We start from the raw sequence: 19,437 nt of genomic DNA on the forward strand, positions 1-19,437 counted from the left end.
TACGCTGTATCAAGAATATGACATATTGGATGCGAGGAGACAGCTAGGGCGCTGTACCGTATAATTTTATCGGTGAAATCCCTTTATGTATAAAAAGTTGGCGTTGGCTCAAAGCTTTCGGTAAGTGCGGGCCTACATGCGAAAGTTGTTTGCTAATTATATCAAGATCCTTTGATTTGTATTTTATGTTAAACTCTTAGTCTATTTGTCTCATGAAGTCCTTACGTATTGAATATATATTCACCCAAGCAAGTATAGAGTTTTGTCTCGTGGTCTGTGTGAGTACATAATTATTTGCAAGGTCGATATCCTACGGAGTAGCTTGTAAAGTGTAATATCAACAATAAGTTGAAACATAACCTAGGATTTTTGTTAACAAGGCGGATAATATATTAGTGCCAACATCCCACAAAAGTCATTAAAAAGTTATTGTTCGTTACGCAACGCGATGAAATATTCCAAATCCTCAAACCGCAGAGTCCACAGTAATTCTGTAAACAAATTGGTCTAAGATTTATGCGAGCCGTATTGGAAGTATGTTCGCAGTTTACTCACGAGATTTTGCGGGTTGATATTGGAATTGGAGGTCGCGTGGAATTTGTTATTAATTTCATCACTCATTCATCACGCAGCTCGTGCGCTCTAATTGAATGCGGTGCTTGCTAGTGAATTCATTCGTGCTAAAATTCACGAGCATTCCACCATAGTCCATACGGCAGCGGATAATTGAACTTACCGTGGAATGCTTACGTATTTTGTACAATGTTATATGCGGTTTGCCTGTAATTAAAATTTTATGGAATAGTTTCACCTCTCCGCAAATAATTTATTCTACCCACCTATGCTCTAATTAAAATTAAACTATTAATTGTATTAATTTTTGATGCGGTATTTAATTTAAAACGTAATATATTCGTTCTATTTTCAATTTAGTATTTTAAATGGAAATAGGTTTTCAAACACTACGCTTTTACTTTTAAATAGCGCGGCCTTACTCTCGAGTCTCGACAAATAATTTAATTAAAAACTAATGAATGTTTAATTTGTTCAAGTTAACTTAATTATGTCAAATAGCTGAAACAGTTTTGTAATAAGGAAAGAAGTGCTAAGGTATGAATGGATAGAGACATTTATTTTATCGATCGATCGATGCGCAAAATGTTTGAACATGGTTTGAACTCATATCGCTAATTATACCTAAGTTGTTTATTCGCCTTATTACTAATATTACTTTAGCGCTATAACAAAACTAAACTGGTACCATCTGACTTAAGGCCGACTTACACCAAGCACGTACACGTGACACGTGCGTAGTGACGCGAGTATACTCCTAACACACCGGGTTACGCATACGTCCACGCTTTACGTAAGCGGTGTGCCATGTTTCGTACAGTTCTGTACATCACAACGCAATGGTACGCGCTACGTCTACGTTTACGCAACGCTTACGCAGCCTGTGTGAACGAGCTATTAAACCGCAACTTTCACCCGAATGCCAGTTTACAGAAAATATAAAATTCAAAAGAGCCTGTTAGGTTTATTTCAAACAAGTACACTGAAAATGTATTCAATTTGAATGGCAAAGCCACAGCTAACTTAAGCCGGAGTTACGAGTAGGTAGTCGCGGGCACCGGACCGTTCTTCCTTCCGCTCTCGCCTGTCCTGCCTTTGTTATTAGTTATAATCTCCATAAATGTATATATCCTATACTTTATAAGAGTACCTACATAATATATTATCATTTTTATTGAAAGATAGGTCTGGATAGGACGACAATCATTCTATTATTTTATATAACTTTATAGGCATTAACGATTCAATATCAAAATAATAATATGATTATCAGTAGTAGTATTGTCGACAATATAATGAAGTTTTATTGCAGGTATAATATATTTGCAACGTCATTGCATGGAAAATGTGGAAATGTATGTAATTAATTTTAAGACCTTTGTGAACCTACATTTACTGCAAATAAATGATTGATTGATTGATTGATCATCTATAATAATATTATAAAGCGGTAATATTTGTAAGTTTGTTTGTAGTAAGTAATCGTTTGAACTACTGAACCGATTTTGAAAATTCTTTCACCAGTAAAAAGCTGTATTACTCCTGAGTGACATAGGCTATGTTTTATTATCAAAAAAAAAATGCCTACGAAAATTGTAATAAGCTATGCGTGCGAAGCCTAGACGGGTCGATAGTGCTTAATAAAAAGCATTGATGAGGTCTACATTGGAGCGCCCTTGCCTAGAAGATGCCTATTCACTCTTGCTTCTAAGATATTTAGGGTATACATGTTAGAGGAAGCACGGAAGACACACCTCAGCTGTTCGTATCATGAACGTGAACGAAAACGTTTCGTGCGACTATATTGACATGTCGATCAAATAAGTATGTCGACATTCACAGTTTCTTTTATCTATACTTTACAAGGTTTCTCAGAAACGGATCTAGCAACTTGAATTAAATGTATTTACTCGTAAGTAACGTTTTCTGTACCAAGGTTATCTTAGTACTTAGCGGTTTTATTTTTAAAAACCGCGGGCATCATTTTAATACAACGAAAGAGATTTGTAAGCTTCGATTAACATTTACATTCAACGAAAAACTGTTTTCGCCTGAGAAATTATTCAGGAAGTTCATCGAAACAGTTGTCTTCTCTCGTTCAATTATTCATAGTCATATCATATAGTATAGTTATTGTACAACTGCTATAATGTGATTGTTTGAATGTTTAGAACTTATCTACCCAGTTCAAAGTCAGTATACCGAAGATTGCTATGATTTGAAACAATTCGCCAGGTGGTGTGCATCGTGAAGGTGAACACACAATGGACGTGTCAGCAGATCTCACTGAGCTGGGGCGCTGCAAGACATTGGTCGTATGCAGCGGTGTCAAGTCAATTCTAGATATTGGACGAACACTCGAGTTTTTGGTAAGTGTAAGCGTAGACGTGCGGTCTATAGTATGTTTAACAACACAATTTTTTGAACCTTTTTTGTGGTTGTTAAATAGCTACTTAGTTAATAAATAAAGCTCAGCTTGAATTTTTTACGACAGGAAACTCAAGGAGTGACAGTGTGTTCTTTTGGCGAGTCCAACGATTTTCCAGCATTTTACACCACGTCTTCAGGATATCACGCGCCTAACCGCGTGACCGATGCTCTACACGCAGCTCGAATTTTGTATGCTGCGCGGCAGTTACGTCTCTCTTCTGGTATAGTTATTGCTGTACCAGTGCCTGAAAAATACGCAATGGACAGTGAGTATATGTTTATTATCTTAAAACGTATCATTTTTAACCCCCGACCCAAAAAGAGGGGTGTTATAAGTTTGACGTGTGTATCTGTGTATCTGTGTGTCTGTGTATCTGTGTGTCTGTGTATCTGTGTGTCTGTGTATCTGTGTATCTGTCTGTGGCATCGTAGCGCCTAAACGAATGAACCGATTTTAATTTAGTTTTTTTTGTTTGAAAGGTGGCTTGATCGAGAGTGTTCTTAGCTATAATCTAAAAAAATTGGTTCAGCCGTTTAAGAGTTATCAGCTCTTTTATAGTTTTCTTGTAGAAAAGAAGGTTAGATAACCGTTAGGTTCATAATATTATGTCAATAGACAAATGTCAAGCTGTCAAGATGGACGTTGCCTAAATACATAATTATTTATTTGAAAATAATGTTTTGGAAAACTCAAATACTTTGGATCGTCGGGGGTGTTATAAATTTTTAATTTACACTTGTTAATCGATTTTCAAAAAGGGGAAGTGTCTCAATTCGTTGCGTTTGCTTTCTATGTCGGTGTGTGCTTATGCACACCGACACCGATAGTACACCGATATCTCCGATATTTGTAAACTGATTTGCAATATGTAATTTTCTTTACTGAACAGAGGATCGCGAGATGGTCTCATAATTAGTTTTGGATCTTTAATCTGACTATACTGCCGATTTTTGCCCACCTAAGTTTGGAGATTCAGCAACTGTAGATAATTATATTGGTAGGTACCAAGTTACGACTTCATGATTGAACTACAAGTACCAACTCCGGAATCCTGATGATGCAGGATACAGCACTTCTAATTCTATACCGTGCAGATTCAGGAACTGCAGTTGATGATGATAAAAAGAAACTAGAAATCAATGTGTAACACTCGCCTCGCTTCAGCATAATATTACTGTTTGTATACGTGTAGAAAAAAAATTGTGTACATACATTAAAAAAAACCGAACCGAATTGAGAACCGCCTTTTTGGAAGTAGGCCAATAAAAGATAGTTTTTAATTTGTAGTGGTTTTTGAAGACGGTCTACGAAAATATTTTTAGATAGAGGGGAATCAGTTTTATGTTGGTGGTATCAATAACATTATAATATCTCATTTAAAAAGATTACAACAAAACTAATATTGGTTGAAAGCAAAGAGTTTCATAAAAGTTAACCCAAAGTAATGAAAAAGATATGCAAATTAAAAATGTATAACAAAAAAGAGTGTCATAATTTGCATATCATATTATCCGAGCGTACCAGTTTGCTATTTGCATACATTCTATACCTTTTTGCATACGACACAAGCTCAATGGCGTTCTTACGATCGTACCCTTTAAAAAAAAGACCTTTGGGGAAAGGTAGAGTAGGTATAATATAATGTGGTGGCATTTAAAGGTCTCCTTTGAAGTAAATTACCGCAACGGTGTATAAATGTACGAGCATTTTCTTATTGAATTCTAATTGGATAACATACATCAAGTTTCGATAACAGAGAGGATTTCTTCAGTTTCCTCAAAGTATTTAATCATTTTAATAGGCCACAAAAACTTTTATGATATTTAAAGGATTTATTCCCGTTTGCACAGGTAAAGTCATTGAAACAGCTATCCAAAACGCATTAGTTGAAGCCAGTAAACAAGGAATTACAGGCAAAGAAGTAACTCCATTCCTTTTGGCTGCAGTGTCTACAGCAACGGGTGGTGCATCGCTTGATGCCAGTATCCTTTTGAACTTACAATTTTTACCAAAAAACCGTAACTGTTATTTCACGATATACTTACATGAGTTCTTCTCGTAAGATTTTGGACGTTACATCATGTACTTATAAGAGCGATACGGTATCAATGGCATCGCATCGTAGCAAAAAATGCTATTGACTACTACTTTTTAAACAAACGAAACTCCTCCTTACTTGATATAAATATACCTCTGCCCTTGTCTATAGAAGAATTATTTAAATCAAGTCGCTTGTATGAAGTGTTGGAGGACATAAGGATTCAGAAATGAAACAATAAAATACAATTATAAGGAAAGACGCTTTAATATAATAAGAAACAATTTCTTGGGCCATTAAAAATCTTTAATTACAATCTTGACCCGCTCCTAACGAATGCCAGCAGTAAATTTAACGTGTAGAAACATAAATGCTCCTAAAATGATACCAGTAAAGCTAATTGCCGCAATTTTTTCCCTTAATGACTCCCAGACATCGCGCTCATAAAGAACAATGCTAAAGTCGGCGCCGATATTGCCGTCCAATTTCAAAAACTGAGGAATGTTGACAATTTAGAGAACGCTTTTAATATCGGGGTCTCAAAGAGCCCGGGGAAATGTACGACGAATTCTTCGAGACGGTTCCATACTTCGTGCGCTGTGGGTATCAAAGGAGAAGAAAATATGATAAAATATAATGATTTAGGAGGCGACGTGCTCGTTATCGGTGGAGCCAACGTCGACAGGACATACAGAGTGACAGAAGAATCCGTTCAGGTGAGTTTTCAGACAGTTATGCCTGTAATATAACTGTAGGCATAGATATGTAGGTAATTGGACGAATTTTGTACATTAAAATGTGTTTGGAAAATTGTAATCGGAAGAAGTTTTATCCAAAATCATATTACATACGTATGTACCAACTACTTAGTAAGTACATGTAGGTAGGTACATTTATAATATTAGTAGGTACTAACTACTAATATTATAATTATGTGAAAATATGTCTGTATGCTACCTTTTCACTGCCCATCCACTGGTGGATGCGACGGGTTTGCCCGCGAAATTCTTTAATTTGGTTTATCGTAATTTGTAAACTTACAAACGACAAAGTAGGCTTATGGCACTTTAATTGCGCCAATGGCAGTATCATCCCCTCCAACTAAGCGTTAAGCTTGTGCTAGGAGTGGGTACAACAATAGTGCAACGGATAGGGTTTGAACCGCCAACCTTTCGGAATTCTGTCCGCTCCTCAACCGTTGAGCTATCGAGGCTCTAAAAATTAGTAAACTTATTATTTCTTCGTGAACATATTTTAATTTTTCTTGTGATATAGGTAACCAGAAATTCACGGTTTTCGGATCTTTTTCTTTACTTGTGCTATAAAGACCTACCTGCCTGCCTAATTTCATAATTCTAGGTCAACGGGAAGTACCCTATAGGTTTTGATCCCCTTTTCTTGTCAGACACGACAGACAGACAGACACAACAGACAGACAGACCTACAACAAAGTAATTTTATAAGGGTTCCTTTTTTCTTTTTGAGATACAGAACCCGAAAAATTACCCAAACCGTCGAAGCACCAACCCTTTGCTGCCGATACCGCCCCGGCATTTATGCTTCAGACATTCAGAACACACCGCTTGCCTACCTATTTAGTTCCTTAGCACACTACGTATAATCAATTTAGCCAACTTACAAATTGCTCCAACTTTTCTCATTTGTCCTTTAAGATTTGCGTAGTTTTTGTAACTGTCGTTAGCTGTTATGAAACCTATTCCCGAAATGGCTCCCTTTCTCCCTTATATTGCTTTAATGCTGTTGTTTAGAGGTTTCAATAAAGCTCTAGCATTGCCTACAGAGTAAGTACAGTATTGCCGGAATCAGAATTTTCTTTTAACAATGGTAAGAAAAGTTGGAGAACCTACCATATTATCACAAAGTAAGGAATGTCTACTCTTTACTCTCCAGTGTGGTATTATTATCCCCAATAAGTCGCCTAATATTACTTGATTATTGAAAGGGATCAAATCCCTCCACAATGAGGATCGTGAAAAGAAAGAGGTTACTACATAGCTTATTAAAGTTTACTAACGCATGGTTGCTAAGTACATCATAAAGATAAGCGTAATTTTTGTAACTCTTAGTAAAACATACTTACATAGTTGCTGTTTTCCCGTCTTTAGCTTAAAATTTACATTAGAAGACTTCTAGAGTTTGCTTTCTAAAATATAGCCTTAAATAATGGTGTATCTACAAAGTCAAAGGCGGTTTGGCCTAGTTCCCGTATGCCGGTTAATTGCCTCGAGGAACATCGAACTACCTCCGTAACTATGGATAGTTGGATTGTTGTGCAAATTTTGGCAATTTAGGTAGTAAATAACCTCAGAAAACACGCTACCTATGTCCTCTAACGGATTTTTGTACATTTCGTTTATTTAACTTGTTTTTGCCATGGGGAAATCTTGAGGAATATCTTCAACAGTAAGATGAGAAGACTAGATATATTTTAGCCTCTGGAACCTAGGACTTTTTCGAAATAATGTAAATGTATAAAATAAATAGATTTTGGTTTATAGGATTTATAAAAAAATGCAGAACATTTTAACAAAGATTTTATTTAATGCATTTATTTATGATAATATTAGCTCAGTCGCCTAGTGCGTACCTTCGGAAAGTTGTAACAAGGCTATTTTGAAACAAGATTTTTCGAAAATACACGTTAAAAACTAAAGAATTAAAAAAGTACTAGGCAAAAGTCATCCATGAATGAAAATATTGAAATATTTACTAACATTTTTTTGAACAGGTAAGTAAGTCATTGGACACAATTCTTACGCACTTCCTAAAGGAGATCGCACATTGCCGCAAGACACGTAGGAGGTGCAAGAGACGTCAGAGCCGTAAGTGTGGCGCTTTTTAACACTTTTTTTTGTATTGAAAAATGCAAGCGACGCGAGCACCATCGGACTTAGCGTAAAAATGCGTAAAGCAGAAATCACGTAGCTCGAATGACGACTTCTTCGATACAATCAATACGGCCGAATCTTTGCTGATAACATCATACGTATTTTTATTTTTGAGAAATGCGTGGGTGCGCCTCTTGCGGCTTTTGAACCTCTTGCATCTTTGGAAAGTCATGGTAAACGATTAGTACTTACCTTTAACCTTTAAATTAATATGATATTGAGAATTTCAACGTTCTGGATAATCTATCGCAGATAACATACCTATTACCATAGATATGTCCTATTACATAATAAACGCTCATATGGGCGTAAAAAGCTCACTGGAATAAGGATTTTAGCCCAGCGACATTTTTATGATATTTATATTATTAGGTAGTTACAATACCTATCTGCACTTTTAAAGATTCTTTAAGTAGTATCTTCCTACATGTGCCTGTTCACAAAAATTGTTACCTGTTAACGTTGCCTATTTTATATTATTTTATATTCCAGTGCGGTTTAGAAGTTAGAATTATTCATACCGAGTTAGGACGACTGTAAATATGACTCACAGGTATTTCAAATTATTCATAGGCTGGTATGACTTTTGGTGTACTTAAGCTCTGATTTAATAGAAAAGCGGTGCAGTTACATCAGAATATCTATTGAAACTAGAAGGAAGGCGTTTTTTTGACATTGTAACATAGATCGCTTCCTCTACCGTTATGGTACGGCTTCCAATACCGTTATATGAAGACACCGCTATCCTAGGAAACATGAGCTTTACAAATATACAAATATTTTCGTAACATATTTCTAGTATGATTAATAGGTAGGATGTTTAAATAAAATAATATGACACATATACGACTACAGCTGTTTGAGCTTTAATTTTTCACGATGTTATAATTAACTGTTAAGTACAAAGTTCCCATATCAAATTTAAGTATACTTTACTAGTACTGTGAAAATATCGCTCAAACGCTCTATTTAATTGAAAATATAGTGGTAAATCGAAACATTCGTTCAAAACTATACAACTTTAACGGCTCTTATTAAAACATAATTTTGAATTACTGGTAGTTTTTAAAAGTTTAGTTGTTTTTTTAATCAATTCGAAAACCTTTATATGTATATTTTGTTCAACGATAAAAATGGTCAGCCATTGATTATAAAAGGTACGTATATTATAGGTAATAGCTGTAGGTCGCACATCAGAGATGAGTTTCTGAGGTCCATTTAACAATGGTATTTAATATCGAATTCTTTAATAAACTCAACATCAGTTATACGATTTCATAAGCCAAGGCACATGTTATTTTACCATTTGGAAGAAATTGCAGGATTTAGATTTGATCCTAGCTACATATTATCCAACTTTCCGAATATAGGTACAAATTTTAATAAGATTGGTACATTCAGTGACAACAATATTAAAAAACTATTCTTCTGCATAAATTCACAAAATATTATACCTACTCTAAGCGAACATAATAGTTAATTTTAATAGTCATTACAATATTTCTAAAAAGTTACACCATATAAGTACAAATGTATGTGTAGTTTTGCGAAATGGATAAAACGCCACTGCATTTTTAGGCGAAAGAACTAGACGTGTTCTGTACTTAGATATAGCCCGAGAGACGTTCGAAAGATTTCGTTTCGCAATACATCTCTACTATAGGTACAATTTGCATAGTAACACAAATTGTGTAAGCAATCTTTGTCATTACACTCGACTCAATGTTATAAAACAGTTTATTCCGTATATCCACCCTAAACCAGCCACCCTATCGCGTACATACTTACTCGAAAAGGTATGTTCGTCAATCCACCTTATTGAAATGCATTTTTTTTTATTCCAGGATGGATAGAGAGACATACCTACGGTTCCGAGTATTCACCCAAAAGTGGCTGTTTTAGAGTGGATAAATGGAAATCACGTATAAAACTTTTCAAAAAACATTTGCAGCTCTAGTACAATCCACATTATTCAGTACAGGTGTAGCTGATTCAAGAATAATTATTATGTATCCAGAAAGAAACCTATTTTCTGACTCTCGGTCTACATTAAGGATAGTTTCGTTTCACCATATTGCGCTCTGCCCGTTTCTTTGGAATACTTATCTAGATTATGTAATTTTTGGTTCTTTTTAAAAATACTAAATTTTACAGTTACATATTGTGTTCTACTACATCATGCTAGTTCTTTCTATCTGAGTATGGTCCTACGCACAAACATCGACTGACTAGCCTTGATCGTACGTACGGTTTGACGTTTTACGTTTGGTTTCTATATTCAATCTATCCGTTTGTTTTTACCTAACCTAACATAAGCCTTCTCATTTTAAGAGGAAAACCTGCGCTCAGCAGTGGGCCAGCAATGGATTTATCATGATAAAGTAGGTAATGTCTCGATAAGTTAATATAAGACAAGCAAGGTTGTTATTTATCAGCAATGATTTCCTCTTTTTGACAAAGTTGCTACGTAACTTATCGAAACATTTCTACAGAAAGACTGAATATGGAAACCCCACGTTAGCCGAATTTTTAGGAAACAAGTCTCAACTAATTTGGTAGAATAGTTTTGTTCTTAGAAATAGAAAAAACATTGCATTCTCCTTGACAATAACCCATCTCTATTGCTTTTCAAATGGCATGTCGTACATCCAAAATCGATGTATATGCGTAAGCCCTATGAATAGCTAATTGTATATTAACCCGATCTCTCTACCTCACGGTTCTGCGTAGCAAATACATTCACTATAAACTGAAACAACCATAAACGTAATGAGCTTTATTAATAAAAAGTTAAACTTAAAATGGGCATTTTCATCTTTGTTTTCACTTAGCTTGCAAGAAAACCCGAACCTCTCACACCTTTCAGGTTGACAGGCAGATAAGGAACCCGAGCGTTAAGTCTGCGTGTTGACGTTTTGTACTCTGGTTCTGCAATAAAGTTTTTTTTAAAGTATGTAAAAGTATTAGGTAGGCATAATATTATTAAAGTATTCATTATTTATTTAAAGCCGGATGTGTCCGAAAGTTTTGGCCGACGCACGCCGAAGGTTCTAGCAAGCGCCGAAATTGAACGAACTGTGAATGCGTGTGAGCGCAATGGAAGAGGCGACGAGCATGGGGCTGGTGTCGAAATGTTTCAACAACATAACAGTCAACATAAACTTAAAAAACTATTATTTTATTCACATTTTGGAGGAATTCTTTAAGCTTGAACAGAATTTCTTAAGGCTGTACGGGAGCGGAGTGTAGGCTCGACCGTACCAAAAGGAGATTTCCCACCGAGCGGTTTATTTGGGTTCGTGTATCAAGTGATTTGATAGATTTTCGTATTTTCGTATAAGTTAGAAGCGCCCTCTTGTAGCAACTGTTGCAACCGCCACAAGGCTATTATATCGGCCTCGGCTGTGGCCAAAGCTTGTGGTCGGCTTCGGCCAAAAATCGACTTTTGGTCGAACACTCCCCCATGTGAACGAAAACAGCGAAAAACAAAACAAAACTTTGTTATCTCAACAGTCAACACTCGGAAAATCACTTGTTTACGGGGAAAATCTTTAAGATTGCTTGCTAAGTGAAATAAAAGTTAAAGGTAAGAAGCAAGAGTACCCAGTTCAAAGTTTAATTCTCTTAGGAATTAGGTTACACCTATATACACAGCCATTTAATACGTAAATGCTCCCATTACCTGACTTTTAAAATCAAATTAAGTCCGAATGTATAACCTGCGTATCAGAAAGAGGCTGATCTGCCGTATTACTAGAATACAAAAAAAAAAAGATTTTGTGTTGTAGTTCATTTTAAACTGGTTATTAGCTTTTATTCTTAGGCACTACGTCAAATAAGCTCATATCAGTACTATTTTGTTGACCTGTCCATACACAACTCGCATTCTACACATTTACATACAAAACGAATCTAATATTTACAATAATAATTTATTGATATCTAACAAAGGATGATAATAATAGGATCTTGGACTGTTTTATGAAAAGTATCTCAGCCTATTGTTTAATGTTTGTTAAGCGACTAAAATGCTGCTAAAAATATTTTCCCGCAAATATTACTCTATTTTTAGGTAGGTACGTTAAAATTGAAAAATATTTGTCGTTTATCACCTTGTGACTTCATTGATCGCCTTAAAAATAAAGAAAAATCTAGATATTTCTTTAATAATTTATTCTAGCCCCATAAACTACCGCTGTACAAAACACCATATCATTTTATTACTACAGTCCAAGGCCCTATTAAGTCACAATTCTCTGATCAAGAGTTGGTCCAAAGCAGAAATTCCGTAAAAACCAATAAAAATATTAAATGCCTATGTAATTAGTTTCTGGTGTTGGTGATAAAATTTATACTATTAATAGATTAGCCACCAACTGAAAAAAAAATTATAATACCTACTGATACAGAAATATTATTGACAAGAAAATATTAAAAAACTGAAATGAAAGTGGGGATACATTGTCTGTATACCGAATAGGTAGGATGGGAGATAAAATTCCTTACAATGTATACCCATGTAATAGAACCAAGAATTGATCAGAAGTAGTTAATTAATAACAAGCATTACCTAAACAACATTATAAGTGAATTGATAAAAAGATAATTTTGTTTTCTTTGCACAACGTATAGGTGTAATATTTAATCTATTGGTATAGGTACAATCAAAAGCTGCCGACTTATGCCTAATAAATAATACAATCAATAATTTAATCATTAATTAATCGTAATATTTTTGTCTAGTAATTTGCTTGTTTCGAGTTACGCACACTTAACCGTCTTTCAGTGGCTACGCATTTCTTCTGATCACACGCCTATTCGTTCACGTTTGTAACGGTAAACTAAAACACTTAAATAAACTATGAAATTTTCATAAATGTGTTAACTGCCAAGCATAGGAACTAAACACAAGCTTTGCTCGTGGATTCGATTTACTTCACCTAAATTACTCGTTGCCACTTAATAATCAAAGTTCACGCTGATCACAATTTATCTAAAATAACAACACGAAATATCCTTCCACTAAAACAGTCAGGACTGGATTACTATTTAAGAACATAAGATATTCGTAGTCAATAAAATCAGTTCATTGAATTGACAGCGGCGCTATCGAGCCGCGGCGGCATCTGCACCGAACGCTAGCCACGCGATCAGCTTAAAGTTCGAATTCGGAGCGTGTGTGGCGGCGGTGGTCGAGACGCACGCGAGCCCCCGAGCGGCGCACGCACACGGGCACGCCGCGCGCCATCGGGGGCTCCACCTCGAAGCCGTCTGCCGGGAACGAGCGCCAGCGCCGCCCGAACAATCGCTCCAAGTAACATCTTAGTCAGATTCGAGTCGCCGCACTGTCTGCTGCCAGAGGTCGGTATTCCCCTCGCGCCAGCTCCCGCATCTCGCAATTGTTGTTTCCGTTTACAGTTTTGGGGCCGAGCGGTTCGTCGTGCAAGCTGCGCCGCGAGCAAGGCTCCGAAGCTCGCCCGAGAAGGGCTTCCCGCTCGCCCGCTCGGTCCGGGCTGCCGCCGTGAGTGCGAACTCCTCCGTTGGCGTTCACTGCGTTAACGATGACGGTTTGAGATAAAGGCCCGCCGTGTAACGGACTGCCGTCGAGTAGCTCTCCCGCACCGAGCTCACTTTGCAATATTCTAATTTTCTGAATCATTTCTTTTATTTCGTATCTCAATATTCCAAGGAAGCACAACTTTAGAAATGCTATAACGCAATAGCCTAAAACAAATAGCGCGTCCGCAGTTCTCCGAAGCCACGAAAGTAAACGTTCAGCACAAGCAGCCGTATGCGGCACGCAGTGAACGGGCGTGAACGGGAGGGGCGATGAAGCGGATGTGGCGGCGAGCGAAGCCGGCGTCACGGCGGGAGTGTGTGCTGGTATCCGACAGCAGCTGGGTGGTAATACAGTGCGGTTGAACGCGGTGAAATCTGATGGGCCTGTTACCCCACAGCAGCGCTGTTCTCTCTGAAGGCGATCCCAGGCCTCCGCGAAGTCGACGTCTAAGTCGTAGTCTCTCGCTAAGCGTATGCGTAGTTGCGGTCGTAATTCTCGGCAAACACGTTCGAATCGAAATGCCCAATAGACACCTATCGCAGCGTCTCCGACCAAAAGCGCCAGGAGTGCTAGCCAGTAGGCGTTGAGCATGCGTTCGGAGAGGCGCAAAGCGGCCAAGCAACCTAACAGTTGCAACAGACCGGCTTGCACCGGTAGGGCTGCGTATCCGTAGAGAAAGCCGGGCTGCGCAGCGCCGAGGCCGGGCACGAGCGCTCGGCGGTAGTCCGCCAGCGCGCGGCCTGCTGCTGCACAAAACGCGAGCGCCCCTAGCAGCAGTGCCCCGTTGCACGCGTAGATCCAGATGCGGTAATAGCGCATTGCGCGGTGCGCAGCGGGGTAGTGCGCGGGGCGCGCGGGCGGCGGCAGCGTCATGGTGGCGGGCGCCGCGTCATCGCGCCGCCCGCGCCCGCGCCGCCGCCACGCGCCGCGCCCCACGCCTCTGCAACAATTCAGTGCCCTGGTTATGGTAGGTATTTTTTTTTAATTTACAGAAAAGCGCTTGCTGCTGCAATCAGACCTGCTAGCAAGGGATGATGCAGCCTAAGATGGAGCGCGTTAGTCTAGAAATTATGACTCCACTATCCGAGTTCGGAAAATGATTCGAGCTCCGGCATACAATAGTTCGGCATTCGGCAAATCAACTGACCACACTGTTCGAGATACGGCGAATGTTTTGTGTTTGGCGAATTTTTGAATAAGTTTGGTAAGTCTGCTGGCTGGCAGAGACGACGTTCTGTGATAGCGAATAGTCCCTCTAGTTCCGGAAAGACACAGAGTTTCCGCGGGATTTTAAAAAATCCATAATATTATCCACGCTTGTAAATTATAAGATATACATTCGGGTTAGCATGAATATGCGGAGCGATACGATAGAATCGCGATATTATTACGAATTATTTGCCGATGCCCGATGGTGAAGCTAATGGTGGTCACAAAAACTCTATTTCTGCGACTTTTTTGTGATACTCTTTGAATAGTATTTAATAATGCTTGCTATGTTCTAATCTAACGCATGATTATATTAGTCACTTATTCCTAAAAAAACACTCGTAATCTCTAGCTATACCTACATAATATGACAGAAATATGGCTGCCAAATCCTAGTTTGGAATTCCTATAAATTGTTGGTTTACCGTACACTGAACAAAGGAATATTTCACAACCTCTCAAAACCATAATTGTAAATAGAGCCCATTCATTTTCGCAGCGTCACAGTTTTTGTGGGAAACTGCCCTAACAGACTATTAATTGATTTATATCTTGTAGAATCTTCCTAACCTACTTACAACATGATAAATAGCCTCAAAGAGATAATGCCGGGCCTTAAGTATCTAAGTATTGCCCCTATTCAGAACAGCACAAGTAGAACGAACGAACGAGGGCAGGAAAATCGCTTACAAACTTCCAAAGTAAATAATTGCCGTGAAGAATACTTGAAAATTTTCTTTTAAAAGTTATAGAAATCGTGGAGCTTAGAAGCTGATATGAGAGAAAGCAATTCTTCAATTTCTAGTTTTCTGAAGATAAAGTATTTTCACTTAGAGGTACATAGATTGCGGTAGAATTTTTCACTGTAAAAATTCTACCCAAAAAACTGGAAAACCTATCTAAAGGACGAAAGTTCGAACACAATAAAAATGCAGTTCTATTATGTTAGTTAGTTATATTTAGTTATATTATGTTATGTATATTAAGATGTCTCTAAGTTCTCAAGCATTGTTAGACTAGGATAATGCCCGTTACTTCGTCTGTATGGATTTAAGGGTTTAGGAACTCTTTAGTTTTAATCGGGATGAAAAGTTTCCATCTCTATCGCCGGCATTCAAGCTAAGTAGATCTGTAGAAAAGTCGTCCATGGACCATGAAAAGCTAGCAGTCAGATAGACAGACACACTTTCGCATTTATAATATTAGTATGGATTTATACATATATTATGATATTTATATTAGGAAAAGAAAATAATAATGTAGTTAGTATTAAAAAATCCTTACAATCCGCCGCCCGTGCCTTGTTCTCGAAGTCTAGCTAGTCACAGAAGGGGGCGGGTGAGCCTTTGCAGTGCGCCTAGCAGACCGGTGCGGGGCCTGAAACAACATCAATCTCAAATCAGAACATAGTACAACTGGGTCGGTACAGATTCAAAGCGTAGTTGCTATAAAACTATAAATGCAAAAGCACAGATTTTGTATATTTTAATGTTATCATAAGAACGCTCTGATTGACTCAGCGAGCAAACGAGAGATGTGTTTGTAGTTTCAAATTTACCGTTGAATTATTGAGGTTTTGATGAAATAGAAACTGGCCGAATGATATCGCACATTGAAGACAAAAGTAATCCTATCAAAGACGACTCTATCCAAAATCTCGATTTTTCAATATGGCCTATACTATACAAGTGTAAATTAAAAATTTATAACACCCCCGACAAGTGAAGGTTACAGTTATAACTAGAAAAGAGCTGATAACTTTCAAACGGCTGAACTGATTTTCTTGGATTATAGCTGAGAACACTCTCGATCGAGCCACCTTTCAAACAAAAAAAAACGAAATTAAAATCGGTTCATTAGTTTATGAGCTACGATGCCACAGACAGATACACAGATACACACGTCAAATTTTTGGGCAAAGCCATTTTGTTTTCAATGTGCGATATTGAGTCTAAAGTGTTGAGATTTAGATATGAGTTTTCTCGTAGCCGTGTAGGAAGGATTATAAGAAATTCTACTACAGCGAAGTTGGGGCGGGTCAGATAAATGTCAGTACACATCGTACATAATAAGAAAGCAGGTCACTTCGCTAGAGATGAGAGAATCATACTTAGGTTGTTGTAACAGTTTTCCAAAACTGATATCCTACTTATCATTATCATTCCTTATTCACATTCAGCTCCACATGAATTAGTTTTGCGTGTCATTTTGGTTTGGTAGCCTTATCTATAATAAGTAGGTACCTACTCATATTATTTAGGATTTATTTATCATTCAATCATCGTTATCATTTTTCACCCATCACCGGCTCAGTACTGTACACGAGTCTCATTCTCAGAATGAGAAAGGTTTGCCATAGTTATCTAATTGACCAATGTTTTTATAGCGTTAAAGATTTTTTAGATAGCTGTAAGATCTGACATATTATTATTATTGATTTATGATATTATTATTATTTTAATTGTTACTGATTGATTTATGATTTTTTATTATTATTGTTTTATGATTTATTAATCTAATTAATAGTAATAATAGTAGTAATAGTTTGCCAGCTGGCTAACTGTAGATTGGCAGACTTCGAGAACATTATGGAGAACTTTCAGGCATGCGGGTTCGCAAATGATATTTTCCTTCAGTGTTAAAGGAAGGGATATTTAATTGCTTAAAACGCTCGTAACTCTGAAAAATTATAGGTGCCTGGTATCAAACCCCGGACCTCTCGGCTAACTATCACCGCTTTTTCTAACTTTTATCATTCAATGATACCAAAATCTATGTTAAGGATAATATTATACTACTACGAAATATTATATCGAGCTACCCGACCCGATTTATTGTTCTTGGTTGTATACTTCATAACGGAAGGTCGTGTCTGCAATCAAGTGCCTTCGTCGCGATGGTAATTGATAACTATAGCCTTCAACTATATTCGGTCTTCGGCTTTTTTCATAGCGGCTGTAAGTGAAAGGCCAGTAAGTGATTTAAGCTAGTCCATTTATGATGCATAAATGAGCTCACTCGCCATATTATTTGCGCTGTCAACTGGCATATTAAAAGGACGTTTCACCCTTAAATTAAGGACTAAAATCGTCGAAAAAAGGGCCTTTGCTGGAAACCAAGACCATATTTAAGCGTTATTTATTTATTATTTCGGTATCTTTACATAATATGAGAAACAAGTTTAACGTAAAAGGTACTTAGAATTGGTTGAAATATGTAAAATTGTCCATAAAGGCTTATCTTATCTTAGTAAGTCCTATTTATCATCCATGAAAGTAGGAATCCTTGGCTATCCTATGGAACTCCATGGCTTTAACTTTGCTTTTTAAAATCTGTTTCGTATCAGTTTTATTCTACAGCAGGAAAATTGCCATACATAAGCCACATACAATCTCTGTTAGCAGGGTATATTATATATGGTCGTTTGATTTAGTGTCTATAAACCGGAGTTGCTTGTTAACCGCAAGTCGAAGACACTTGAGTGTCTCCAGTGCAGACGTACAGAGCGATCGAGATTAGAGATTGTTTGCAACTGGGATATTGAAACCAGGGTACGTCGGTCGATGTCTTGTTCAAGCTTTTATCTTGGAAATTGTATTAAACTCATATGTAAACGTCGAACTTGTGATTGGTATTAAAGTAAGATAACTTAGTTAACTCTACACAATTTTTTCAATAGAAGACCTTCTTTATTAATATCAGCATATCAATTCTTCTCATAAAATAAAACTAATCTTATACCATTCTATGCAAAAGGATTCTTAGTATAATATAGGTACGTAAATATGCGCAATACGCCTACGGAACTCATAACTTCAAACTTCGACTGAAATAACATCTCTATCTTTTCTTTCTATCATAATATTTATTGATTTTATTTTAAATGTAGGTATATTTAAGAGGGCTCTCTCCGTCACTCGTTTCATACAAACGTAGTTCCCATTTCATTTGAATATTAAGCAACCAAAGTCCATGAAATTTTGCAGACATATTCTAGAAACTAATATCTATGTCTGTGGTTTTCCAGATTTCTGTTAAAATATTCGATTTCAAAGTTATGCGGTCTTAAAAATTTACATACAAATCTTTGAGCCCCTATAATTTTAAAACTACATATTTTTAGAAAAATCTAAAACACCACAGACACAGATATTAGTTTCTAGAATATGTCTGCAAAATTTCATGGACTTTGGTTGCTTAGTATTCAAATGAAATTGGAACTACGATTGTATGAAACGAGTGACGGAGAGAGCCCTGTTAAGCGTTTTCATAAATCTCACGTACCTTTGTACCTATCCTTCTTCCTTTACATGTTACAACCTCTTACACTGCCAAGGGTTACAGAGATCTCTTAAAGAGTTTTAAGTGCTTCCTGTCTTTTCTTTTTTCTTTTCGGTTGTATTTTTTAAGATTCCAATAAATTAAAAAAAACGTTAACCCTATGATATCTATTTTGCTGTCCGTACAAAGAGGGCGATAAAGATTGGAGATAGTTTGCTGCAAGGATATTGAGAGCGGGGTAAGATGTCTCGGCAAACGCTTATCTCTCGAATTGTATGTACCTACTTACCAAATTTTTGCTTGTATGCAAATCTCTATTGATACCATAGATATGTATAATGGATACGAATAGTTTTTCATATTTCAGCGACTCGAAAGGTTGATCGCCATTTTTTTCATATTAATTACTGAATTCCATTATTTTATGTGTTTATTA

The 19,437-nt window shown here is 37.0% G+C and overlaps 2 protein-coding genes across 3 annotated transcripts in view; one reads left to right on the plus strand and one right to left on the minus strand.

Annotated features, from left to right (window-relative positions):
• LOC123864435 (pseudouridine-metabolizing bifunctional protein C1861.05) overlaps positions 1–19,437 on the plus strand; it is a 154,060-nt gene that overhangs the window by 30,849 nt on the left and 103,774 nt on the right. The window contains exons 4-7 of the mRNA XM_045904854.1: positions 2,809–2,942; positions 3,068–3,269; positions 4,855–4,986; positions 5,475–5,758. Of these exons, the coding sequence (XP_045760810.1) occupies positions 2,809–2,942; positions 3,068–3,269; positions 4,855–4,986; positions 5,475–5,758 (752 nt within the window). The remainder of the gene's footprint in view (positions 1–2,808; positions 2,943–3,067; positions 3,270–4,854; positions 4,987–5,474; positions 5,759–19,437) is intronic.
• The window catches only part of LOC123864438 (CD82 antigen-like), a 78,345-nt gene continuing 66,491 nt past the window's right edge, over positions 7,584–19,437 (minus strand). For both annotated transcript variants that reach the window (XM_045904859.1, XM_045904858.1), the window contains 2 exons: positions 16,005–16,097; positions 7,584–14,451 (listed from right to left, as the gene is read on the minus strand). In XM_045904859.1, coding sequence (XP_045760815.1) covers positions 13,278–14,384 — 1,107 coding nt within the window. In that variant the 5' untranslated portion in view covers positions 14,385–14,451; positions 16,005–16,097 and the 3' untranslated portion in view covers positions 7,584–13,277. The remainder of the gene's footprint in view (positions 14,452–16,004; positions 16,098–19,437) is intronic.

The sequence above is a fragment of the Maniola jurtina genome, chromosome 4 (genome assembly GCF_905333055.1).
Source record: "Maniola jurtina chromosome 4, ilManJurt1.1, whole genome shotgun sequence".
NCBI classification, from domain to species: domain Eukaryota; kingdom Metazoa; phylum Arthropoda; class Insecta; order Lepidoptera; family Nymphalidae; genus Maniola; species Maniola jurtina.